This window comes from Penicillium vulpinum (genome assembly GCF_028829585.1).
Source record: "Penicillium vulpinum strain IBT 29486 chromosome Unknown utg000002l_segment0_segment0, whole genome shotgun sequence".
NCBI lineage: Eukaryota > Fungi > Ascomycota > Eurotiomycetes > Eurotiales > Aspergillaceae > Penicillium > Penicillium vulpinum.
In genome coordinates this window covers 1,527,732-1,548,061 of record NW_026643242.1, presented here as the reverse complement: position 1 = coordinate 1,548,061, position 20,330 = coordinate 1,527,732, and the positions used below count along the sequence as shown (strand labels likewise).

Sequence of the window (20,330 nt, the reverse complement as noted above, 5' to 3'; positions counted from 1 at the left end):
AAAGCAAGAAATGATTATTCAGTTTGACTTCCCCGTAGATGAATCTAAATATATGCAGTTAAAACAATACAATAGTACACAACAGACCGGTCAACGCGCCTTGACAGCCTCTTTGCACGCCTGTAAAAAGATCTGACAGAACTCCCACACTTCTGTGTAAGTGTTATACAATGGTGCAGGGGCGATGCGAATCACATCGGGTTTCCTCTCGTCAATGACAACTCCATTCTCCTCCAGGCAGTGTAGAACATGATCTAGCAATCCTGGCTGAAGGCGTAGACTGAGTTGAGCACCTCGCTCGGCTGGGTTTGATGGCGTGATGAGAGTGAATGGTTTGTCTTCTGGGGCTGCATCTAGAGGATACTTTATCAAAAGATGTTCTAGATATCCCGTGATGTGAAGGGATTTCTGTCGAATTTCCTTCATGGTTGCCCGGTTGAATATTTCGAGAGATGCGACAACTGCGTTAATGTCTAAAACAGAGGGATTCGACAGCTGGAATCCAGCTGCACCAGGTTGTGGCAGAAATTCTATATTCGTTAGTATCGCATACTTTATGTATACATTAGAATCGGATACTCACTGTTTTCCATGTTGAAGCGCGTTTTGATATCTCCACCCCACCAGCCTGAGAGTCGAGGCCGGAATGTCTCGTCATTTTCGGGCTGTTTCTCATCTACAGAGCCGTGACGTTCATGGACAAATAGTCCTGCTATTCCACCCGGTCCGCTGTTGAGATACTTGTAATTGCACCAGGCTGCAAAATCCACATTCCAATCGTGAAGTCGCAAATCCACATTGCCGGCAGCATGAGCGCAGTCCAACCCGATTAGTATGCCTTGAGAGTGGGCGTGAGCCGTGATCCGCTCAATATCGAAGTACTGCCCTGTGTAGAATTGAATAGCTGAGAGAAGGATGAGTGCGGTGCTGGAAGCGTTGTCATCGATCACTTTGATGATTTGTTCTGTGCTCAGAGTAGGATGGTCTGAATCCTTAGGTTCAATCAAAACCATGCCGTCCTTTGGATCGAAGTTATGATGGCGGAGCTGCGACTCAACCGCATACTGAATTGCACCCAGGTTAGTGCCAGGAACGAAGTCCAAATTTGAAGCACACAACTAAAATGACGTACATGGTCACTGGGAAAAGCCTTGCCCTCCAGTATGATCTTATACTTCTCTTTAGTCGGGCGATAAAAGCTTGCCATTAACAGGTGCAAATTGGCAGTCAAGGTGCCCATAACCGCCACTTCACTTTGAGAGGCACCGACAACTGGAGCCATAAGCTTGGAGGCTGCAGTGTCAACATCGACAAAGGGAGGTAGCAATTGATCATCATGCGGCACAAAATGCCCGGTTACACCTTTCGTTGCCCAAGTTCTTAGGTACTGCTCGATATATTTCTGGGTGCTACGAGGTTGGACACCCAGTGAGTTACCACAGAAGTAGATGCATTTTGCATCAGACGCTTCATTGCCTAATGAGAAGAAAGAAATCCAAAGATTAGAACGGACTTCTGGGTATATAAGAGATTCCGGTACACACTCTCGTCTACTGCCAGAGACTTCCGCTTGAGATCATTCTTAGATGGAATGATGAACTCATCCCGGAAATTCCGAAGGGGATCTTGCACATCAAGAGCTTCCGCATACTCCTTCTTGTAAGCCCTGATGTCATCCATATAGTGAAGCGGAGAGCCGCTTTTGATGTCCCGAATATGCTGTCGGGAACCCATGATGACAGAACCAGGCTGAGATAGTGCTTGAAATGCGGTAGTCTGATTCAAAAATCCGAAAACTTTATGAAATTAGAACCTCAACTGTCTCATACAAGGTTGATACATTTATCTGCAGTCCCCCACCATGCAGTCATTATTCTGCCCTTACCTTCCGACTTTGTTTGACCAATGGATGGCATTACTGGTGAACTGACTAACCCAATGTAATCGGAATCGGAATGATTTGATACCAAGGATTCTTCATCTCTCTGATATCTCTTCTTGAAGGATTTTATTTTTTTACACATCAGTCATGTCACGCCATTTAGCCTCATCGACGGCTGCCCGCTGGTTATCCCAAACACAGACGTGTCGGCTCTTCTCAACTTCCCGACCTGTTTTGCGCCTCTCCGCATTCTCCGGCGGCGAAGTCGTTCCTCGACGGCCAAGCATTATCGCAAGTGGTACGCCTCTCCTCAAACGCTCAGCACCTCAACCTTCAAAGTCTTGCTATATCCGCCAACAACGTGCATGTTTTTCGTCCTCGTCCGTCCACCAGGCGACCAAGGTGACACAAAACCCGAGAACCGGAGATGATGGACAATTCCTCAAGATTAATATTTCGTCACGGGCTGTGGAGGTGAGTTGATAATGGATTATTTTGCTATCGATTTGCCTTTTTTTGCTTCGCTCTTCTATCTGGCTTGTGCTGGGACGGATGGGAACTGTCTGGGCTGCATGCGCGTCATGTGCCGGGGTCTGCCTTGGTGTCAGCTTGCTTTCAGCCAAGCAGAGGACGGCCGTAGGCCGCGCTATGACCCTTTCAGATGCCCTTCCAAGTACATGCGACCATAGGGTGTGGAAAACAGGGCTTCCCGTCCGCTCAGCCGTACTTAAGCCACACGCCGGTGAGTTAGTAGTTGGGTGGGTGACCACCAGCGAATCCTCACTGTTGCATGTTTTTTTTTTATTTGTTTTTGCTTCCCCTTCCTTTCGGGAGGTTTTCTATTTTTTTGAATCGTCAAGCTAACTCAGCGCAGCGTCTCCGTGAGATCACAGATCCGACATCCTCTCCCTCTGCCATCAAGGAAGAGAATCCATACCACCATCTTCGCATCACAGTCACCAGCGGCGGATGCCATGGTTTCCAATATATGATGTCCCTAGAGGGGGCTTCCAAAATTGACCCAGAAGAGGATACTGTGTTTGAAGGAGAAGTGGATGCTTCGGAAGCTGCAACAGAGTCAGCCGGCGAAGCCAAGGTCGTTATGGATGAGCCCTCGCTCGAGCTGCTGCACGGCAGCACTGTGGACTATACCACCGAATTGATCGGGAGCCAGTTCAAGATTGTGGATAATCCCCGCGCCACAAGTAACTGCGGCTGCGGAACAAGTTTCGATGTCAGTGATTGAGCGATTTGTCCCTTGGGGGAATAGAAAAGATGGTATTTACTATTACTTACTTTTCTTCTATAATTATTTTATGTACATCATCATATTGCATTCTGCACACTGGAAAAATAGATAATTGCATGCTATACCCCTCTTTTCTTACATTGACCAGACTGTCAAAACCATCGATTTACGATAAAGAGTAACGCCATGCGTTTTAAAAGACCGATCTAAACCTTGATAGGGTTATTTTAGGGGAAAGGCACTGTCCATCCTCTTCAAATTAGTGGGTACGAGGCGGTTGCAGCTTTCTGTAGAGAGGTGCCTATGCAGTCTTATACCTAGGTAGCACTCATGAATATATACATAAGCAGCTTGTTGACGTACATACTAGGGGATGTAGCTCCCGACGTCTAGCTCCTTACAGCAGATAAGCCTGATGCAATTTCCAGGCAGAAAAAGAAAAGCTCATGGCTATTCTCATTCAGCCACTTGAGTAAATACTGTATGCAGAAATTCCCAATGTAAGCTCTATATTCCCGAAATCCCGAAGTCCCGACCTCTTGTTGTATCCACTTGCCAGGCGTGAAGTGTATGAAGATTGCTTTGGGTCTATATTGCACTTTTTCCTTAATCTAATGACGTCGTAGCATGTCATTTTGGAAGTCTGTACGCCACTATCATGTCGGAAATTAGTGACTCGCCATGCAGGCGTAAAATTTGCACTTGCACCAACTCATAATGGAGGCCACAAAAGGGAATATATAACAGGCTTTAGTTTCTCTATATGCAAGAAGATCATCTTCTATCACTATTGAACAATTTTTCTTAAATTCACCATTTATCTGTCCTTGGATATCTTGATTCTCTATATGATCCTAGCTGGCTATGCAAACGCCCTTCCAAACTTCACTCGACCACTCGCAACTTACAAATGGCCAAGCCAGCTCGTTCGCACCGACCAAGCCAACATCCAAGTCCTAGTCCAAGCTGCCGGAAGCACGGTGGTACTACTCCCTTCATACGGAAGAGATGGCGGAGACGACTACAACTATTTCACGAACCAGCTAGTATCCGCCGGGTACCTCGTATTACGTCCTCAACCACGGGGAACCTTCGAGTCAACTGACCCCATGACCAATGTCAATTTGGCAGATCTAGCAGCCGACATCGCAGCCGTGATCGACAATCTAGGTGGTGGAAAAGCAGTCGTGATCGGTCATGCGTTCGGCACATTTCTTGCAAAAGTGAGCTCGGTACTTTACCCGGAGAAAATTCCTGCCATTGTCATCGCAGCTCCGGGAGGCATTGATTTACCCACTGATGTTGCTCAACTTCCCTTCGTCGCGGGTAATACCTCGCTGCCTCTTTCTGAGCGGCTTAAGGCTTTGCAATCTGCTTTCTTTGCTCCGGGTCACGACGCCCATGTCTGGTTGAACGGGTGGTATCCTGATGTTCTTGCCATGGAGCACGCTGCTGTAGAGGAATATGGCAGCTTGAAGGAATACTGGACTGGCGGGAATAATACACAGGTTCTGGAGTTGATCCCCGCGGAGGATCCGTTTCAGCCTAGCAATCAGTGGAATGTAACTTCCACATTGTACCCGGAGCGAGCAACTTCTGTTGTTATTACTGATGCTGCTCATGCACTTTTCCCTGAGCAGCCAAGAGCTGTCGTTGAAGCTGTTTTGCCATGGTTGAAACAACAGAGCTCGAAGTTGTGATAAAATGACAAAGAGTGCTAGAAAAGATGAATGTTGAGTTGAGGAGTTGACTAGTACGTTAAATATGAATTATATTATGTTCATTAAAATTCACCTTGTGAATTTGCTACTGAAGTTCCCTCAGCATTCCTCTAACACATCGCATCATCTCATCCTGATAGATCTGCTCTTTGATAATCAACGGGTTACCAGAATTCGTGGACTTTTCCATATAGGCTTTCTCGCTCAATATCGGGCGCCCATTTTCTAAAAAGTGAGTTGCGAGATAATACAAAGAAAGGCTATTAGTGATCAAAAACATCTCCGGTTCAAGCTCAGAATTCCAAACAAACTGTCCCTGAGACTCTTCCCATAAACCATGCCAGGCTCGAAGAGCTTGATGGAGAGCCGAGAGGTCCACGGGAAGTATTGAAGTTTGGGCTTCAAGAAGCAGGGCATGAACAGCTAAAATAAGCAGATTCATACCGAAGGCTGTCATATTTACCAAGGACGGAGATTGTCCAAGCAATAGACTCTTGATCGAGCTCAAGAAACAGCTAGAAGGGTCTTGTGCGGGTAAAGCAGCCCAGGATGATGCAGAATAGGCATCCCAGCTTGAATTGTTGCAAGGAAAAGAAGCGCGGGTTTCCGATGGCGAGAGAAGTGGCCGGCTACCACAAAGAATTGATTGATAGCAGTCTACTGCATAGACACCCCAAAGAACCCGCTTTTGTGATTCTTTCTGGATCCAGGTTTCCCATGAGCTTGCACTCCGTGTGGCTTTCGTACACTCCCCGTGGATCTTTAAGAGCCCAGCCTGACGCACAGCAGTAATAAGTAGTGGGTGTAACATTCGTGATGCGGCTCGTTCGGCAATTCCTCCATTTGCCATGCTGGCAAATTGGAACAATACAAGTGCTTGCAATTCTTCAAAACTTAGCATTGCTCTGTCAGAATGAAGACATCCCTTTGCAAACATTGACGGGAGAGATCCATAGAAAGCCCCTGCATCTGAAAATGATATAGGGTCGGTGTCGAGCCTGGCTCCGATCAGACATATTGCACGGACAAGTACTGCTGGAGCTAATGCCAAGGAAAATGTGGGGACGTGTATTATAGGCAACAAAGCTTGAAAATGCGTAAAGAATAGCCGCGAGTACTTTTCAAGTCTCTCCAACGGGATGGTAGTATTGCTTTCAAGTGCGAGTATGTATCCACTCGGTAATCGGAAAGCGTCAGGATACAACACTCGTTCGGGAATGGCGGTATATGGGGCCATCAGTGGATAGGTCGCACCGGTCATAGTGCTACTGTCATCCCCAGAGACCGAGAGCATATCTGGTCTCCACATCCAAGATGTCATGTCAACAGAATTCTCAATATCGGCTAATTGAGTCAAGAAGTCTAGCTCATCTGGGAAAATATCCACATTCGTGAATGATAGTTCGATAGGCTCCAAAGTCTGAACGATTTCTTGGGGCTCCTCATTTTCCGTTGAAGACAGGGTGTGTGGGGTTGATGTAGCTCTTTTGGGGCGCTTCTTTCGTTCAGCCCGAGTGCATGTTTGTCCTTTGTGTGCACATCTCACACAAGACCGACCATTGCTTGGCATCTTGCACCGAAGCTTGGCTTCCGCACAAGTAGTGCAACTTTTGTTCATTCTCGAGTATGTCAACAGGTATGGTTTCGGGATATTGAGAAGGAAGGAATACGAGACTCCGATGCCGTGTTCCCGTCAGGAGCCAACGCCCCGATGCTTGTGGCGCTTTTTTTCTGAACACGAATTACCTAGGTGGCTGCTTTCGGCTTTTCTCCGAATCATCTTTTGTTCTTATCAGTATAGGGCTGATTTGAATCTCAAATTCCTAAATTCCCGAATTCCCGATCTCTTGATTTTTCTACGCCAACTAACTTTGAAATTCACATATATAAGAGGAAAAGCATGTATACAAAAGGTATCAAACAATTCCATTTCATTTCTTTCATACAAAAGTTCAATCCTGAGCTTTCGGAATACTACTACGTACAGCCATGTCAGAATCCAAATCTCACATTATTCCGAGTAGATCGTGGTTCGATCACTTTTGTTTTGCTCAACGACACGATGATCCAAAAACCCATTCAGCATGGCAAAAGAATAGCATCGTCATGATCATCACCCTCTCAGCATTCACAGCGCCGTTTGCCTCCTGCATTCTTTTTCCATCCTTCACCACCCTAGTGGACCATTTCCATACAACAGAGCCCAAAGTAGCTCTAACTACAACAGTCTTCCTCATTGGTTTAGCCATTGCGCCTTTATGGTGGAGCTCGTTGAGCCAAGAATATGGACGTCGACCAGTTCTGGTTTTCAGCTTCCTCATTTCAGCCATTGCTGTCATTATCTGCGCAGTGTCAAATTCACTGCCTCTGATCACTGTCTTTCGATTGATCGAGGCGCTGGGATGCTCATCTGCTCAAAGTGTCGGGGCCGGTGTCATCAGCGACATCTATATCTCAACCGACCGTGGATCTGCCTTAGGATGGTTCTACCTCGGCACTCTAATCGGGCCTCTAGTTGCCCCGATTGTAGGAGGCGCTCTTCAAATATGGCTTGGATGGCGATCAAACTTATATTTCATGGCTATATTCACATTCTCCATGGCGATACTCATCTTGTTGGCTTTGCCCGAGACCTTGGTGAAGACACCCACCGAAAAAAGTGCCGAACCATCGCTATCCTGGCCTGAAAAGGTTCAACGCGATGTTGTTGCCCCATTACCTAAACTCAAACTCCTCCTTGTTCCATCGATCGCACTATCTGTATGCTATGTCAGCATTTGCTTTGCAAGTCTGTACTGCTTCAACACCACTCTCCCATACGCATACTCCGCGCCTCCATATAACTTCTCCTCCATTGAAGTTGGCCTTTGCTATATCAGCAATTGTCTTGGTTATGCAATTGGCAGCGTTGCAGGTGGTCAGCTCAGCGATGCGAAGTTGCGCAAGTACCAGCTTACCCATGACGGAGAGGTCAACCCCGTGGAAAGACTCAAGACCGTGTGGTATGGAGTTGGTTTTGTCCCGGTTGGCCTTCTCCTCTATGGCTGGTTGGTTGAATACCAACTTTTCTGGTTTGCACCCTTAGTAGGAGCGTTCCTCTTTGGGTTGGGACTCATGCTTATCACTTCAACAATCATGCCCTTCCTTGTTGATGTCAGGCCTGGGGTGGGCGCTTCTGTCGTGGCTGATTTGAACTTAGTTCGAAATATACTTGCGGCTATTGGCACTATTGTCTCGCCTATTGCAGTGGCAAGCATCGGGTATGGGTGGTGGATGACAATTCTGGCAATTTTTTGCTCCTTGGGAGTTACCTGTATGGTTGTAGTTGTTTGGAGAGAGAGGGCCATGAAGAGGGAACGTTCTCCAGAAATACTGGCGTAGGTATGCCGTCGTCTCCGGATGAGTGATCAACGTGTGTATGTTTTCCTTTTGGTCCCTTTTTGTCGCATATAGATTAAGCCACGCAGGCCTAGTGGAGTTAATATCCTAAGTAAATAATATTTAATGAAACATCAAGCTAGAATGGTCACTCGTACTTCATGGACTGTATGTCATATATGGTCATATATGATGTGGGTCGTGCCTGCCCCATATAGATATGTAAACATTGAGCTTCGTAGGAAGGAGCGTCTGTATATATACATTTGAAAACTTGAGTTGCCTCTCATCGTCCACTCTCATATCACAAAATTTTGTATACACCATTCGGGATCGAGAATCCAGAGGTTCTCTGGCAAGAGACAGGCTAGAACCTCATACGGATAATCTACGACAAGAATGGTCGTGGGTGCCCTTTCCGTGAGTCAGACCAGATCAACATTGAAGAAATATATTCTGACTTGACTTCATAGACGTCTGATTGTCTTAGAAGACAATCATGATATTTCCCTGACACTGGCCCCCTATGAGCCCGAGTATGTCTAGTGCTCGAAAGGCAAACCTTCTGAAAGCTCGAATTTTGACGACCAAGCCATTCCTCCTACAACCTACAAGCCGATGGCTAATCCGAGCGAGCCAAATAGATGGCCAAAATCACAACTTCGACAACGGAAAGGATATCGGTGAAATTGTTGAGTCAAGCGCCAAAGAACCGACGGAGACCGTTTGTTGAACTTTGTCGCGGGGATAGCTACTGTGCTGAAGAGTCCCTAGAAGAGAAACGCAGTCAGAAGGCACCAAGCTATCGGGGAATCCTAAGAGATCTTCGGGTTAGCGCGCTTCAGTATGCTGGCTGTTTGAACGTGTGCCTAAGAACTTGGGTCTCACAGGCTGGAAGGATGACCCCCCCCCTTTTGCTCGAAACGAAATACAGTGAGCTGCGCGGTCCACAATGATGGCTCTTTCAAAGCTCCTCATATCCCCAGAAGAGTAAGGGGATTAGATGCTATAACACACATGCAGGTATGTAGGCATTTGCTGTGACCGGTTTCTATATTCACAAATTCTTGTTTTACTTTTAGCGTTACCAGCAATTTTAATACATAAGTCATTGATATCCATTCATTATTCGAGCCTTTTAGTCCTCTAGTCCTATTTAGAAACCAAAACAGTCTTAATCCTGTTCCAGCTTCGCGAGTCCACCACGGCTACGCCGAATACGTTCATCAAGTGTATCTTCCTGTACTCGCTTATTGACATCAGACATGAACCTGCCCCGGTCTGAACGTTGCTGATCGTCAGCCTCCCGTTGTACTTCCTCCTTGGCAGATATCTCCGCAATTCGCCGAAGTCGCTCTGATTCAATTTCTGCGGCGTTAGATTGCATTTCTTCCAACTTGCGGCGGCGTTCTTCTTCCAGTTCCTTGGTATCGGGCTTGTTTGTTGGTGTACGGGTCGAGGGTGGCCCCATAGCCCTGCCAGAGTCACGCCGATTATTGTACTCGCGCCGGGAGAAGTCACGGCGGCGATCTTCGTCAGCGGCAGGGCGTTCTTTGCGATCGCTGGATGGGCGAGGAGATCGGGAGTTCCGGGACAGTGAACGGTCTCGCCGGGAACCTCTGTCTTCGCGATCGTGGTGTCGACCGGAGTGGGAGTCTCTCTTGTCTTGATAATCGCGACGGTCTCGGCCCCGGTCCCTATCATCTCGGCGAGATCTGTGCTCATCGCTCCTCCGATCACGGTTGTCTGGGCGGTAGTTATCGTCGCGAGGTTCACGATCGCGATCACTTCGGTGTTTGCGGGTAGATCGATCGGGCGAACCGGGTGATCTAGATCGGTGTCGTCGAGGTGAAGATCTTCGGTGGGGGCGGTCACGGCGCTCATCGCCAGCATCATCACTATAGCGCCTGCGCTTTGAGTCTTGGGTGCGATGACGACGGTCACGATCCTTTCCCCGATCACGATCTCCACGTTCCTTCTCTTTTTCCTTGCGTCTGAGCGTCTCTTTCACCATCGCCTCGTAAGCCGCCTGTTCTCTCTTCTTCACTTCAAGTAGAGGGTCCGCCATAACCTTCGACATGGTGTCGCGCGCCGAGACAATAGATGGGCCAGCCGCGGTACCATTGCCCACAACCTCCGAACCCTTCTCCAGCTTCTTAGTATCGGGGTCATTCTTCAGGAGGACTCCGTCGATGCGTCGCTTGCCCAGCAGATATCCCTCCATCTCCTCTGAGTAGTGACCGGTCTCGGTCGAGGGTGCCTGGTACATCCAGTCGACTCGGCTGACTTGCTTTGTCTTTCCGGAAGCTTCTTGGAGGCGTTGAATCTCTTCCATTTGGCGCTCCTCCTCTCGTTCACGTCGTAACTGCGCGATCTGTTTGCGCTCGTCGAGAGCGCGCTTCTCTTCCAGCCATACGCGCTCCTGGTTTTTGATCAAGCCTGGGTGCCATGACCTGGTTGGCGGTTGTTAGTTACGCTTCTCTCTCGGAGCAGATGTTGGAGCCGGAACTTGGTACTTACTTCTTCAGGTTCAAGTCTCCACCCATGATGCTTGAAAATGCGAAGAATCAAAAAAAAAAGTTGGTATGAGGAAGTTGGTATGTCCAAAGGTAAATCCCCGTCAGGACCTAAAGCTCAATTGCCACCGATCACGTGTTCTCATTATCTGAGAACTGACTACTCCGTACAGAGTAGGTATACACTCTTTTTTGATATGCAATGTGTTAGGTGAATATATTGAATAAACTACAATAACAAAAAAGGGTTTTCCCTTTGTCTCCTTTAACTTGCAAAGGTGTCATAGCCAAGATAACCATACAATCTCACACAACTACCGAGGGAGCAGAATTAACCATAAAGCAGAAGAAGCATTAGAGTTGTGGTAGGAGAAGTTAGAAATAAAAACGAGAAAATAGCAAATGACGGGGTTTAACTCTAAGTACAAGGTGAGGAATCGAAACAAAACGCATCATATCATATCATCATTGCCATGGAACCCCAAGAGCAAAGCCAGATTACCAGAAACTACACCATCCAATCCAGTGTTGACAGATATTCTCAACATTGGTTGCCTGCGCAATGAGCTTGTCCACCTGGTCGCTGACACTCAGCTCTTCGGTATTTCTGAAGTCTCGTCCAGTGAGCTTCTCCTTGACTCGGGCGAGAACCTGGAGAGCACGGGCATTCTGTGCCTCGCGGGCTTCTTGTGGAACGCCTTCTGGAGCATCGAGAATACCACCCTCCAGCATGGACGGGCGGCGGCGGCGAGAGAAATCAGCTGGTTGATTGCCGGGTTCGAAATTGACACCGTCCATGATGGACCCGCGACGATCTGCGGGGAGGGAGACTCGGTCGGGGGAGGAATCTTGTGTACCCAGACGCCAGTTGATTAGAGGGTCGTGAATGAACTAGAAAAGTAAAAGTTAGTGGTTGCGGTTCTAACACGCCAAAAAATCAGGTCACTTACAGCCTCCAAAACTGCCATCAAGGAATCCTTATGCTCTCGTAGAACACGCATGACAGCCTCGCAAGTGATACGGTAGCTACCCTCAATGTTGCTGACTTCCATGGCGAATGTCAACATGCGAGTAAGTCGGAACGGAACTCGCTCGGGGTACTTCTCTCGGTGCATTGCGATCTCGAAACAATCACCAAAGTCGATATGAACCACACGTCCATTACCACGATCCAGCAACAAGTTCGATGGATGTCTGTCGCCCAGACCAAGGATGTAGCCGACCATAGACATAACACCAAGCGATCGAGTGTAGTTCGTACGACGTTCGAGCCATGCCTCGGAGCTCTTGCTCTTGAGCCATAGCACCCGGTACAGATCTTTGCCGGTCGTATTGTCCATGGCGTAACCGAAGACTTCGACCTTTTGCATGAGAGTGAGGCTATCATAATCGGGTGCCATTTGAAGCATGATCCGGTGCTCGATGTTGAGTAGGATCCGACGGCTTTCACGATATTCCTTGATCAAGGCATGCAACGTATCACTGTTTGACACCCATCCCAGCAGACCAGAGCTCTGAGACAATGGAATAGCAGGGAAGCGCTGGACTGACAAGTGTCGCTTGAAGCTCTCGCCATCATTATCCAGCAGGGTATTGCACAAGCCGAAAAGTTGCATGACTCGCTCATCTTGTCGGATGTCTTCATGGCCCTTGACAAGGTACATATAAGAGCTTCCGTTGCTGCCCTTGAGCGTCATGCGACGCGGTCGTTTCTTTGTCTGCAACACATGCAAGATCGGGTCAAAGCTCATGATCCGAATAACTGGCTTACCGCTCTGGTATGTTCCTGGAACCGCAAGGTCAAGATCTGAACAATCCTTGAGTCGAGGAGATACGTATTTAAGATCGAGAGTCGATAGCTGTGGCAGTTGTCGACTGATCTTGCGGAACACAGTGTAATATAAATCCCAAGCTTGGTTGAGATCGCCAATTTCCTCCGACTCGCGATACATCATACAGTAGTGCTTCGCTTCAGCTAGATCACGACCAAACGCTTGCGCAAATGACACCTCACGAAGGGTCTCAGCGCCCTTGTCTAGCATATCATGGAAGGGAGCAAGTGTTGAAAACATGCCTTCAACATTGTGATCACCGAAATAGAGACGAGAGGCTTCTTCCAGACCTTCATGCCAGAGTTCATGCCACAAGACCGCAACTCGGATAAGCTCATGACTCACAAGATCTGCTTGCTCAACAAGCTTGGCGCTATGTTGCCGCATACTTTCCATGATGTTGCTAGCAGATTGAGAGCGTCGAGTCACATTTGATTTCATTGCCACCGTCAGTGGATACACAAGGGCTTGAGGATGCGCTTTGCCAACCTCGGCAAGCAACCTATGAACCGCACCCCGCACCCTGATGTTGGGTTGGTTGATTCGAGCGATCAGTTGAGGAGTAACAGCAAGCCAAGTGTCAATATTGACAGTCGTAAATCCTTCCGTGACGACAGTATTCACGTCATGATCTCCGCCATGATTAAACCACAAAGTGAGTAATCTTAATGTGTCTTGCAACGACGATGTCAAGGACAAAGCGATTGAGCGAATGAATCCGCGAACGGCAGGAATTACATGCTCTGTAACGATATGAGGAGGAACCGGTGCAGGCATGCCCTCACGACTAGCCTGGTTGGCAATCGTTGTAACAACTTCGAAATTTGCAAGTGCCCAGGAGTGCCACGCCTTGTATGAATCGCGGTTGTATTGGGTTGCCGCCGAATAAGCGTTGAGGACATCTCGAACGTTCTCCGGCCTCCAATCACCCCTCTGTAAGGTTGTCTGCCATTCTCCCTGCCTCAGATAGCTCTTAGAAAGCAGTTTTCTGAATTTGCTGGGATCATCACCAATCCGTTCTTTCAGTCTGATAACATCTGGGTGGTTCTGATCGGCGACCCCGTTGACTCCATTCACGCCGTGGTGATCAGCATTTGATACCATGAATGTGTTGTATCTGGAAAAATCATCGGTCAGACCAGAGGTGAACTCTTTCATCATTTCAAGAGATTCTAGTTGTTGGCCATTTGCCCAACTGAATTTCAGCCTGGCATATGTGACCTCGGGTGGTATTATAGTGCGCATTCCATTGGCATCGGCCACCATTGTCTCTAAAGATGCAAGGGACCGCTCCGCAAGACCCATGCGATTGGACTTGCGACAAAGATTGGCGAACTTGATAGACATGTCAAGGTTCTCACGTGGGGCTGTGACAAGAGCTCTGACCTTGAGCATACGCTGCCACACTTCCACGTTTTGCTGGCACCCAAGCAATCTTTGATTCCACGTTTTACGCATGGCATCTTGCTTTTCAGGGTCGCCGATGTTTTGCTTGTATGTGATGATCTCTTCTAGCTCAGCGAGCATTTGCACCCGGACAACAACATTGTACGCGCGGTTATATGACTCTCCAAGAAGAGCAGACAATTCTGTATCGAGACCATTGCGAGCTTTCTCGATGTACATGTTGGCCTCCTCGAATTGGTTACGATGGATTGCCAGAATGGCACCGAAGAATGAGCGGTCTGGAGTCTGCTCTTTCATGACACCAAGGTAAGAGTCCATCAACTCCCACTGGCCCCGACCCCAGGCAGCGGCAGCAGCAAGAGGTGCAATAGCTCGGCGATGCTCCAGTGATGCTTGGTTCCACTTTTCTTGAGCGAGGTCCGAGAGAACCTTCCATTCGCCAAGAGCGTGCAAACATCGCATCTTACCCATTGTGATGCCAAATGAGTCTGGGTCCGTCTTTTCGCGTCGCTTGTAAGCAGCAAGGGCTTCGTCCCACCGCTGAAGCTTCTCGAACCACGTTTCCTTGAGCTCCACATCACGATACGCCTGCGCTTTGCGAAGAATACCAATGGCAGCGTCGGACTGCTGGAGCTGGTTGTTGATGGTAATCAAGGCTTCAACAGCACCCGAGTTCTGGTCTTGCTCAAACTCGAGTTCTTTGTAGTGAAGAGCTTTAGCAAAAGCATGGCATTTTGCTGCATATTTTCCAAGAGTGCGGATGTCGATGGGGAGAGCCTTGTCATCGTGTTCCATGAATTCGGCCAGATTGAGGAGAATTTGCAAAATCTCTGGGGAGATATTCTGAGAAGTAAGCGCCTTTTCAATTGAGCGAACGAGCTCTTCTTGGTATTGATCATACAACTCAGTCCAGCATGAGACAAAAGCAGCATTGAAAAGGTCCCTTGATAGTGGCTGGTAGATTCCTGCCAAACTAGCACATGCACGCAATGCCGGGGATGGGGATTCCTTTAACAGCTCAATGCTGAAACGGCGTATCCATTCCTGCCAATCCTCACGAGTGGACTTTTGGGAAGCATCCCAAGCATTCTTGAGATGCTGCTGGTTTACAACAATCTTCTTCTGTCCAATTTCGGAAAAGTTGGTGTCATCGGTAGGGAAAGCATAAACCTCTTCTGGATTGAGGTCCTGCGGGAGGGGATCGCCCTTCTGGAGTTTCGTCACCAGGATTTGGTAGTTGACATGCGTGATCTGATGAGTTTTGAGGACTTTGTTTAGAAGATGAATGTAATGCGTGAAGTCCTGTCCAAGTTGGAAAATGAGAGCACAAATGCAATCCATCGCCGCTTGACGCAACACGCGATCGCCGCTAGCCACGACTCGTGACAGGGAGTGAATCATTAGAGATGCAAAGTCGGAGACATTGACTTGCCGCGATAGTTTTGTCAAGCTATCGATAGCAGACTTGCGGATGCTCTGAGGGTTTTGTGGTCGATCAAACAGACGAACAATGGAAGGAATGATGAGATGCATGTATTCTTCTCCACTTGTGCCGAAAATCAAAAGGGCATGAAGAATCTTCTCGGAGGGCTGGCGACGAGGCGAAGTGTCTTTATCGAGTGTATCGAGCATCAAAGGAATCAGGCCAGCAAGATACTTCCTGAATTCTCCCTCCAACGACCTAGCAATCGCTTCGACCAAGGATATAATCGTACCCTGGATTTGATATGAAGCATCCCAGAAATCTCTAATGACCTCGATTATCTCTGGCAAGAAAGTGCGAATATGCTGTCGCACGATATTCACCAAGATCGCCATCTGATTGAAATAGGACTCAAGACGGCTAGCAGGAGCGCTTCTGATAACCAAGATGAACCCCGGAATTATTTGTCCAAGGAATGGGACACATTTCAGGCCCAGAGTCTTGAAGATTGTGACGATCGCATCAATGACAGCTGAGTGATATTGCGCCAGGGAATTTTCTCGTAGAATGTTCTGCATCAAAGTATGGATAACCACCGTGGGATAATACTCCTCATTGGAGGGAGTGAGACCCTGCATAATGAGAGCAACATCAGAAACATTCTGTATTTCGTTGATATGGTGGACATCAGGTTCAATCTCGCTGATCTGTTGGTACTTGTAGGGATCAAGGGCGCCCAGAACTCCGAGAAGCTTGATGGTCTCCTTGCGCAGAGAGCCTGTCTGTTCCGTTTTGATGATATTAATGAGCACAGCGAGGAGATGGGGGTATTCCATGTATGGCTCGATGACGTAACCTGAATTGCTCGCCAACTGCCCCAATGTCCGAAGCGCAGCTTCACGTTTGGTATGTGACGAGAGGTCCTGGAGTGAGTCCAGGATAATGGGCATAATCTGCGGTAAATATTGTCTCATCTCATGGCCACCGACGTTAGCTAGCTCACCAACAGCCTTCAAAGTAGTGGCAGCGACGCCAGGATTAATGTCTGTTGATTTAGGCAGCAATGCAGTCACCATAGGATCAACGTATGACCTGATCAATTTCGTCGCATTAGAGACAAACAAGCTGATGAGTTGAGCTGTTTCCTCCTTTTGGCGGGCGGTATTCGCAAAGCCAAGGCCAGTGAGAAGATTGACCAGCAGTTTTCGTAGTGGCGGGAAGACATACGCAGGGTTGACGCTGGAGAGTCGACCGATAATGCAGATCGCAGCTTCTTTGACATCGAAAACCTCGTCATTGACTGCTAAGAACAAACATCGAATATTCTCTGGTCGTGCCAAGTGACGATCGAATTTGCGGTCCAACGACCACAAAACGGTGCGTCGGATTTCAGGGTCAGGGTCTCCGATACCCACAGTCAAGAGCTTGTCAATAACTTCGCTGACAACTTGAATGGAGTGTCCGCTGGTTTGATTGATGATCGGATCGTGAACGAACAGCTGACAGCATGTAAGAGCTGACGCTTTTCGAATTTCAGGATTATCATTTTCCACATAGTTGATAGCAACATCACGTACGAACTCGTTCAGTATGTGCCCAGAGAAGTCAAAGCTACCCAACGTATGGAGTGCTAATGCGATATCGGAATCGGAATGAAGCTCGTGGGGTGCAAAGTCTTTTGCAAATGATGGCATAGGAGGTAGTCGGTTTTCAGGACACCCGAGGGGGCGGAAGGGGGTTCCACAAAGGATGATACTCAGCATATCAAGAAGCTTTTCCTGGATCATAGGTTTGATGGGAGGAATGTAATGGGCCATGTCGACCAGAGCCTGTGTTAATGACTTGCTCAGTCCGCAGGCAAAAATGGGATCCAGAAGAGCCTCCATGTATTTGCTGAGCGCCTGTCCCACTGCGAGGGCGAGCATGCTGATGCACTCGAACATTGGCGCCTCATTAACTCCCGACCGATTCCTCGCCTTCATTGCAAGTCCCTCTCGAATGTAGATAATGATGCCATCGAGATATTGGCTGATAGCGGTGCCCACTGCATTGGCAATCTTTCCAATGGCAATGAAGGCGGAGTTCCTCTCTTTGTCTCTCTTAAGTTGTGCTTGGAGATAGACCATGAATTTGTGTAGATAGATCTCAATGAAATCGGTGGGGGCATATGAGGCGAGGATGGGGATGGTGAGGACGACTTCGGTGCGAATCTTTGGGTCACGATGGTCCTTGAGACGGAGGATGATTTCACAGGCATTGCGATAATGTTCTTTCATGAACATTGTACCTTTCAAGATCAACTCTTTGATGATCAAAATGGAGCCATGAATCCAATCGATGTTATGGGACTTCAATCCCAGAAGCGCTTCATCGTATATCCGTGCAAACCATGATTGACGGACTTGAGAATCACGAGCCACGATTATTTCAAAACATTCACCTACGGCCTCGGCGGCGGTCTCACGAATGAGGACTTTCGGATCTCGAAGGGCAACCCAGACAAGCTCAAACACCTGTGGAACAAAGCCATAGAGGAGTGTGGGTGAGCCCTTAGCAAGTTCCCGGATCACAAGCACTGCTGCAAACCGCCGACTTTCCTGACGCTCCGATTGTAGCCATTCTAATGCGGATTGTATTTCGCTTTCCACCAGTTCTGCGGTTAAAGCCCCGCCGGGCTTCGCGAGGCGGCCCAGCGATCGGGCCGCATACACCAAAACCACGTTATCATTGCTGCGAAGGGCGCTGCGCAAGTAACTGGCAAATCTCGTCGTTTTCTGGGCCGCATCGACACCGTCAAAGTCAATGAGCCGATCGAGTGCTAACAAGCCACCGATTCTTTCGTTTGCATCGCTGCCGTTGACCACGAGTTGGGCGATGCGTTGGCTAACTGCGTTGTAAAATTCCACGAACTTCTCCGATGGCCAATCTGTAGAAGGACTTATGTCAGCTAGCTAATTAGAGGCCTCGGAGTTCAACTGTCGGTACCTCTAGACACAGATAGGACATTATCATAGAGCTCGTAGGCAGCTCTGGCCCTGGCCTCCTCATTCTTTGACTTGAGCTCCACGAACAACCTTTGGGTCACGTCTGTGATTGCACCTGCTTGGGCCATATTTTCGAATCACACCCCAGGGTGGACATTGGAATACAAGGTCTAGGCCATAAAATAAAAAGACGCGGAGCGCATCAAGTTGGATGGTAGAGGGAGGGTCATGTGTGAGGCTTGGAGAAGGTCAAGGGGTGCACGGACCAGTTTGGAGTTCCCGACTCCGTGCGACCCTGACACTCTCAACCATCTACGGAGTACCTACTAGGTACAACCGTACATAATCACTAACTACATACTACATAGGTACCTATGTAGGTCTCTTCTTTATTTTGTCCTGAGTGTTGAGTATATTGTAGATAACCCCCTAGTTTTTGAACTTCATTCAAATTCTGGTGTCTGAGAGTTGAATTATATTCCCCTCAATACTAAATACATCACCCAAAGGATTAGTTGGCATTGATGATTTAGGTAGTCTAATATTCGTTCATACAAATGTATCAAAGACATCTAAGAATGGATATATTGTAGCGCTTATCTTAATAAAAATAACCTCAAGGATAGGTTTGCCTGCATACATAATATATATCAGTGGGATAAGTCCTGAACAGTTTGTTTTTGCTACAATGAATTCATCCTCGCACTAGGCCAAGTATTTAGGTGCCTGATATTTGTGAATAAGGTCACTTGCATCAAGCTTTTAGCATATCCTAAGGGAAGCTTTGTGGAATAGCCTCATAGGCTATAGTGGTTAACATAGTATATGAAGATCCTTTCTGTCAAGCCAACTAATGTTGGTTATCTCCAAGCAACACCGGCTAAATTTTGACAGGGTCCTAGGATCGCTTTCAATGCCGCTTGCTGTCGCTTTTAAGACCGCCTTTGAGACCGCTATTGGGACCGCTTTCTTGAATGACATCTGTAATTTACATGAAATTCTCTTACGGATGTCAAACCATCGGTTGAGCTCTTCCGACATGCACCAGGCGCCTAAAAATTCCACAAATTCGGATCGCTGCTGGCAATCTACAGATGCGAAGGCTATCTGTTTTTTCGACATCAAGTTATGCATCTGCAACGATGGAAGAAGTTTAAATAACGCCGAACCATTATCAGACTCAACCACCGTCGCATTCAGTATTATGGGATCTAAAATGAACTCTTGAAAAGTGAAGTTATTTCCGGTTCTTTCGCCAAATTATTGACTGCAATGAGACAAATGATTCTTAGAACTTTTGTGCATTTTCTGGAGCTCTCATCTCAAGATGTTCGAAGCAGAGACATTCAGCGTCGAGAGCTTGCGACACAGAAAGCTTCTATGATGCTTGCCTATTCCCCTTAAGTCGACTTTCAAATGCTAGCTTTAGGTAACTCATTCCTCGGCCTTGACTCCGAGCCATTCAAACGTCTTTCAATAGGAATGTGATAATAAAACTCCTAGAGATATTGTGCATACTCTTGTACGCTTTGATCCGTTTAGCGAAAGGCACAATATACCAATTGGTCTTCTGAAAGTGGCCAGCTCTGAAATGGGGGTCATGATGTATATCTGGCCAGTTTTCTTCGTGCAAAGGACGCGGTGAATGTCTGCAGTACATTCAGAAGAATATGTTCACGCTGTTTTTCGCACAGCGTTTCTCTTCTTCTTTGCGCTCTTTGGTGACTGCGTTTACCATGTTCATTTACGACTTGAAGTGAGCGCTCATTTAGAGAGATAATATTCGAACACCCGCACTAGCGAAGGCAGCAGGACTTTGTTAGGAGGTGTTTTCTATCGAGATTCGAGAGACATAACGGTCCTGTAATGTAGATCGAATTTGGAATTTTTAAAATCCTCAAAGTGAAATAATTGACAGCAGCAATATTCAAAGACTCA

General features: G+C 47.6%; 6 protein-coding genes across 6 annotated transcripts, besides 3 other annotated features; 3 read left to right on the top strand and 3 right to left on the bottom strand.

Moving 5' to 3' along the window:
- Positions 1 to 90: 90 nt before the first annotated feature.
- On the bottom strand, positions 91 to 1,734 carry bna5-1 (kynureninase; the record flags this gene model as incomplete). Its single annotated transcript, XM_057251358.1, has 4 exons — positions 91 to 530; positions 584 to 1,064; positions 1,133 to 1,476; positions 1,545 to 1,734. The coding sequence occupies 4 exons, from the start codon at positions 1,732 to 1,734 to the stop codon at positions 91 to 93; spliced, it is 1,455 nt and encodes a 484-aa protein (XP_057110683.1).
- A 295-nt stretch (positions 1,735 to 2,029) lies between these two features.
- Positions 2,030 to 2,356: a sequence feature (Protein overlapping with rRNA (N7479_003660, KAJ5963784.1) was converted to a misc_feature.).
- Positions 2,357 to 2,543: 187 nt separating this feature from the next.
- Positions 2,544 to 2,624: a sequence feature (Protein overlapping with rRNA (N7479_003660, KAJ5963784.1) was converted to a misc_feature.).
- A 132-nt stretch (positions 2,625 to 2,756) lies between these two features.
- Positions 2,757 to 3,128: a sequence feature (Protein overlapping with rRNA (N7479_003660, KAJ5963784.1) was converted to a misc_feature.).
- Positions 3,129 to 3,979: 851 nt separating this feature from the next.
- On the top strand, positions 3,980 to 4,831 carry N7479_003659 (alpha/beta fold hydrolase; the record flags this gene model as incomplete). Its single annotated transcript, XM_057251356.1, has 1 exon — positions 3,980 to 4,831. One exon carries the CDS (start codon positions 3,980 to 3,982, stop codon positions 4,829 to 4,831), a length of 852 nt encoding a protein of 283 aa, XP_057110681.1.
- Positions 4,832 to 4,937: 106 nt separating this feature from the next.
- On the bottom strand, positions 4,938 to 6,470 carry N7479_003658 (Zn(II)2Cys6 transcription factor; the record flags this gene model as incomplete). The annotated part of the gene is made up of 1 exon (XM_057251355.1): positions 4,938 to 6,470. The coding sequence occupies one exon, from the start codon at positions 6,468 to 6,470 to the stop codon at positions 4,938 to 4,940; it is 1,533 nt and encodes a 510-aa protein (XP_057110680.1).
- A 488-nt stretch (positions 6,471 to 6,958) lies between these two features.
- N7479_003657 (MFS transporter) lies at positions 6,959 to 8,233 on the top strand (the record flags this gene model as incomplete). Its single annotated transcript, XM_057251354.1, has 1 exon — positions 6,959 to 8,233. One exon carries the CDS (start codon positions 6,959 to 6,961, stop codon positions 8,231 to 8,233), a length of 1,275 nt encoding a protein of 424 aa, XP_057110679.1.
- A 535-nt stretch (positions 8,234 to 8,768) lies between these two features.
- Positions 8,769 to 8,963, top strand: N7479_003656 (uncharacterized protein; the record flags this gene model as incomplete). The annotated part of the gene is made up of 1 exon (XM_057251353.1): positions 8,769 to 8,963. One exon carries the CDS (start codon positions 8,769 to 8,771, stop codon positions 8,961 to 8,963), a length of 195 nt encoding a protein of 64 aa, XP_057110678.1.
- A 441-nt stretch (positions 8,964 to 9,404) lies between these two features.
- tor (putative TOR pathway phosphatidylinositol 3-kinase TorA) lies at positions 9,405 to 18,593 on the bottom strand (the record flags this gene model as incomplete). Its single annotated transcript, XM_057251352.1, has 5 exons — positions 18,394 to 18,593; positions 11,697 to 18,334; positions 11,249 to 11,637; positions 10,751 to 10,780; positions 9,405 to 10,683 (listed from the first exon to the last, which is right to left on the bottom strand). The coding sequence occupies exons 1-5, from the start codon at positions 18,518 to 18,520 to the stop codon at positions 9,405 to 9,407; spliced, it is 8,463 nt and encodes a 2,820-aa protein (XP_057110677.1). The 5' UTR covers positions 18,521 to 18,593.
- Between the last annotated feature and the right edge of the window lie 1,737 nt (positions 18,594 to 20,330).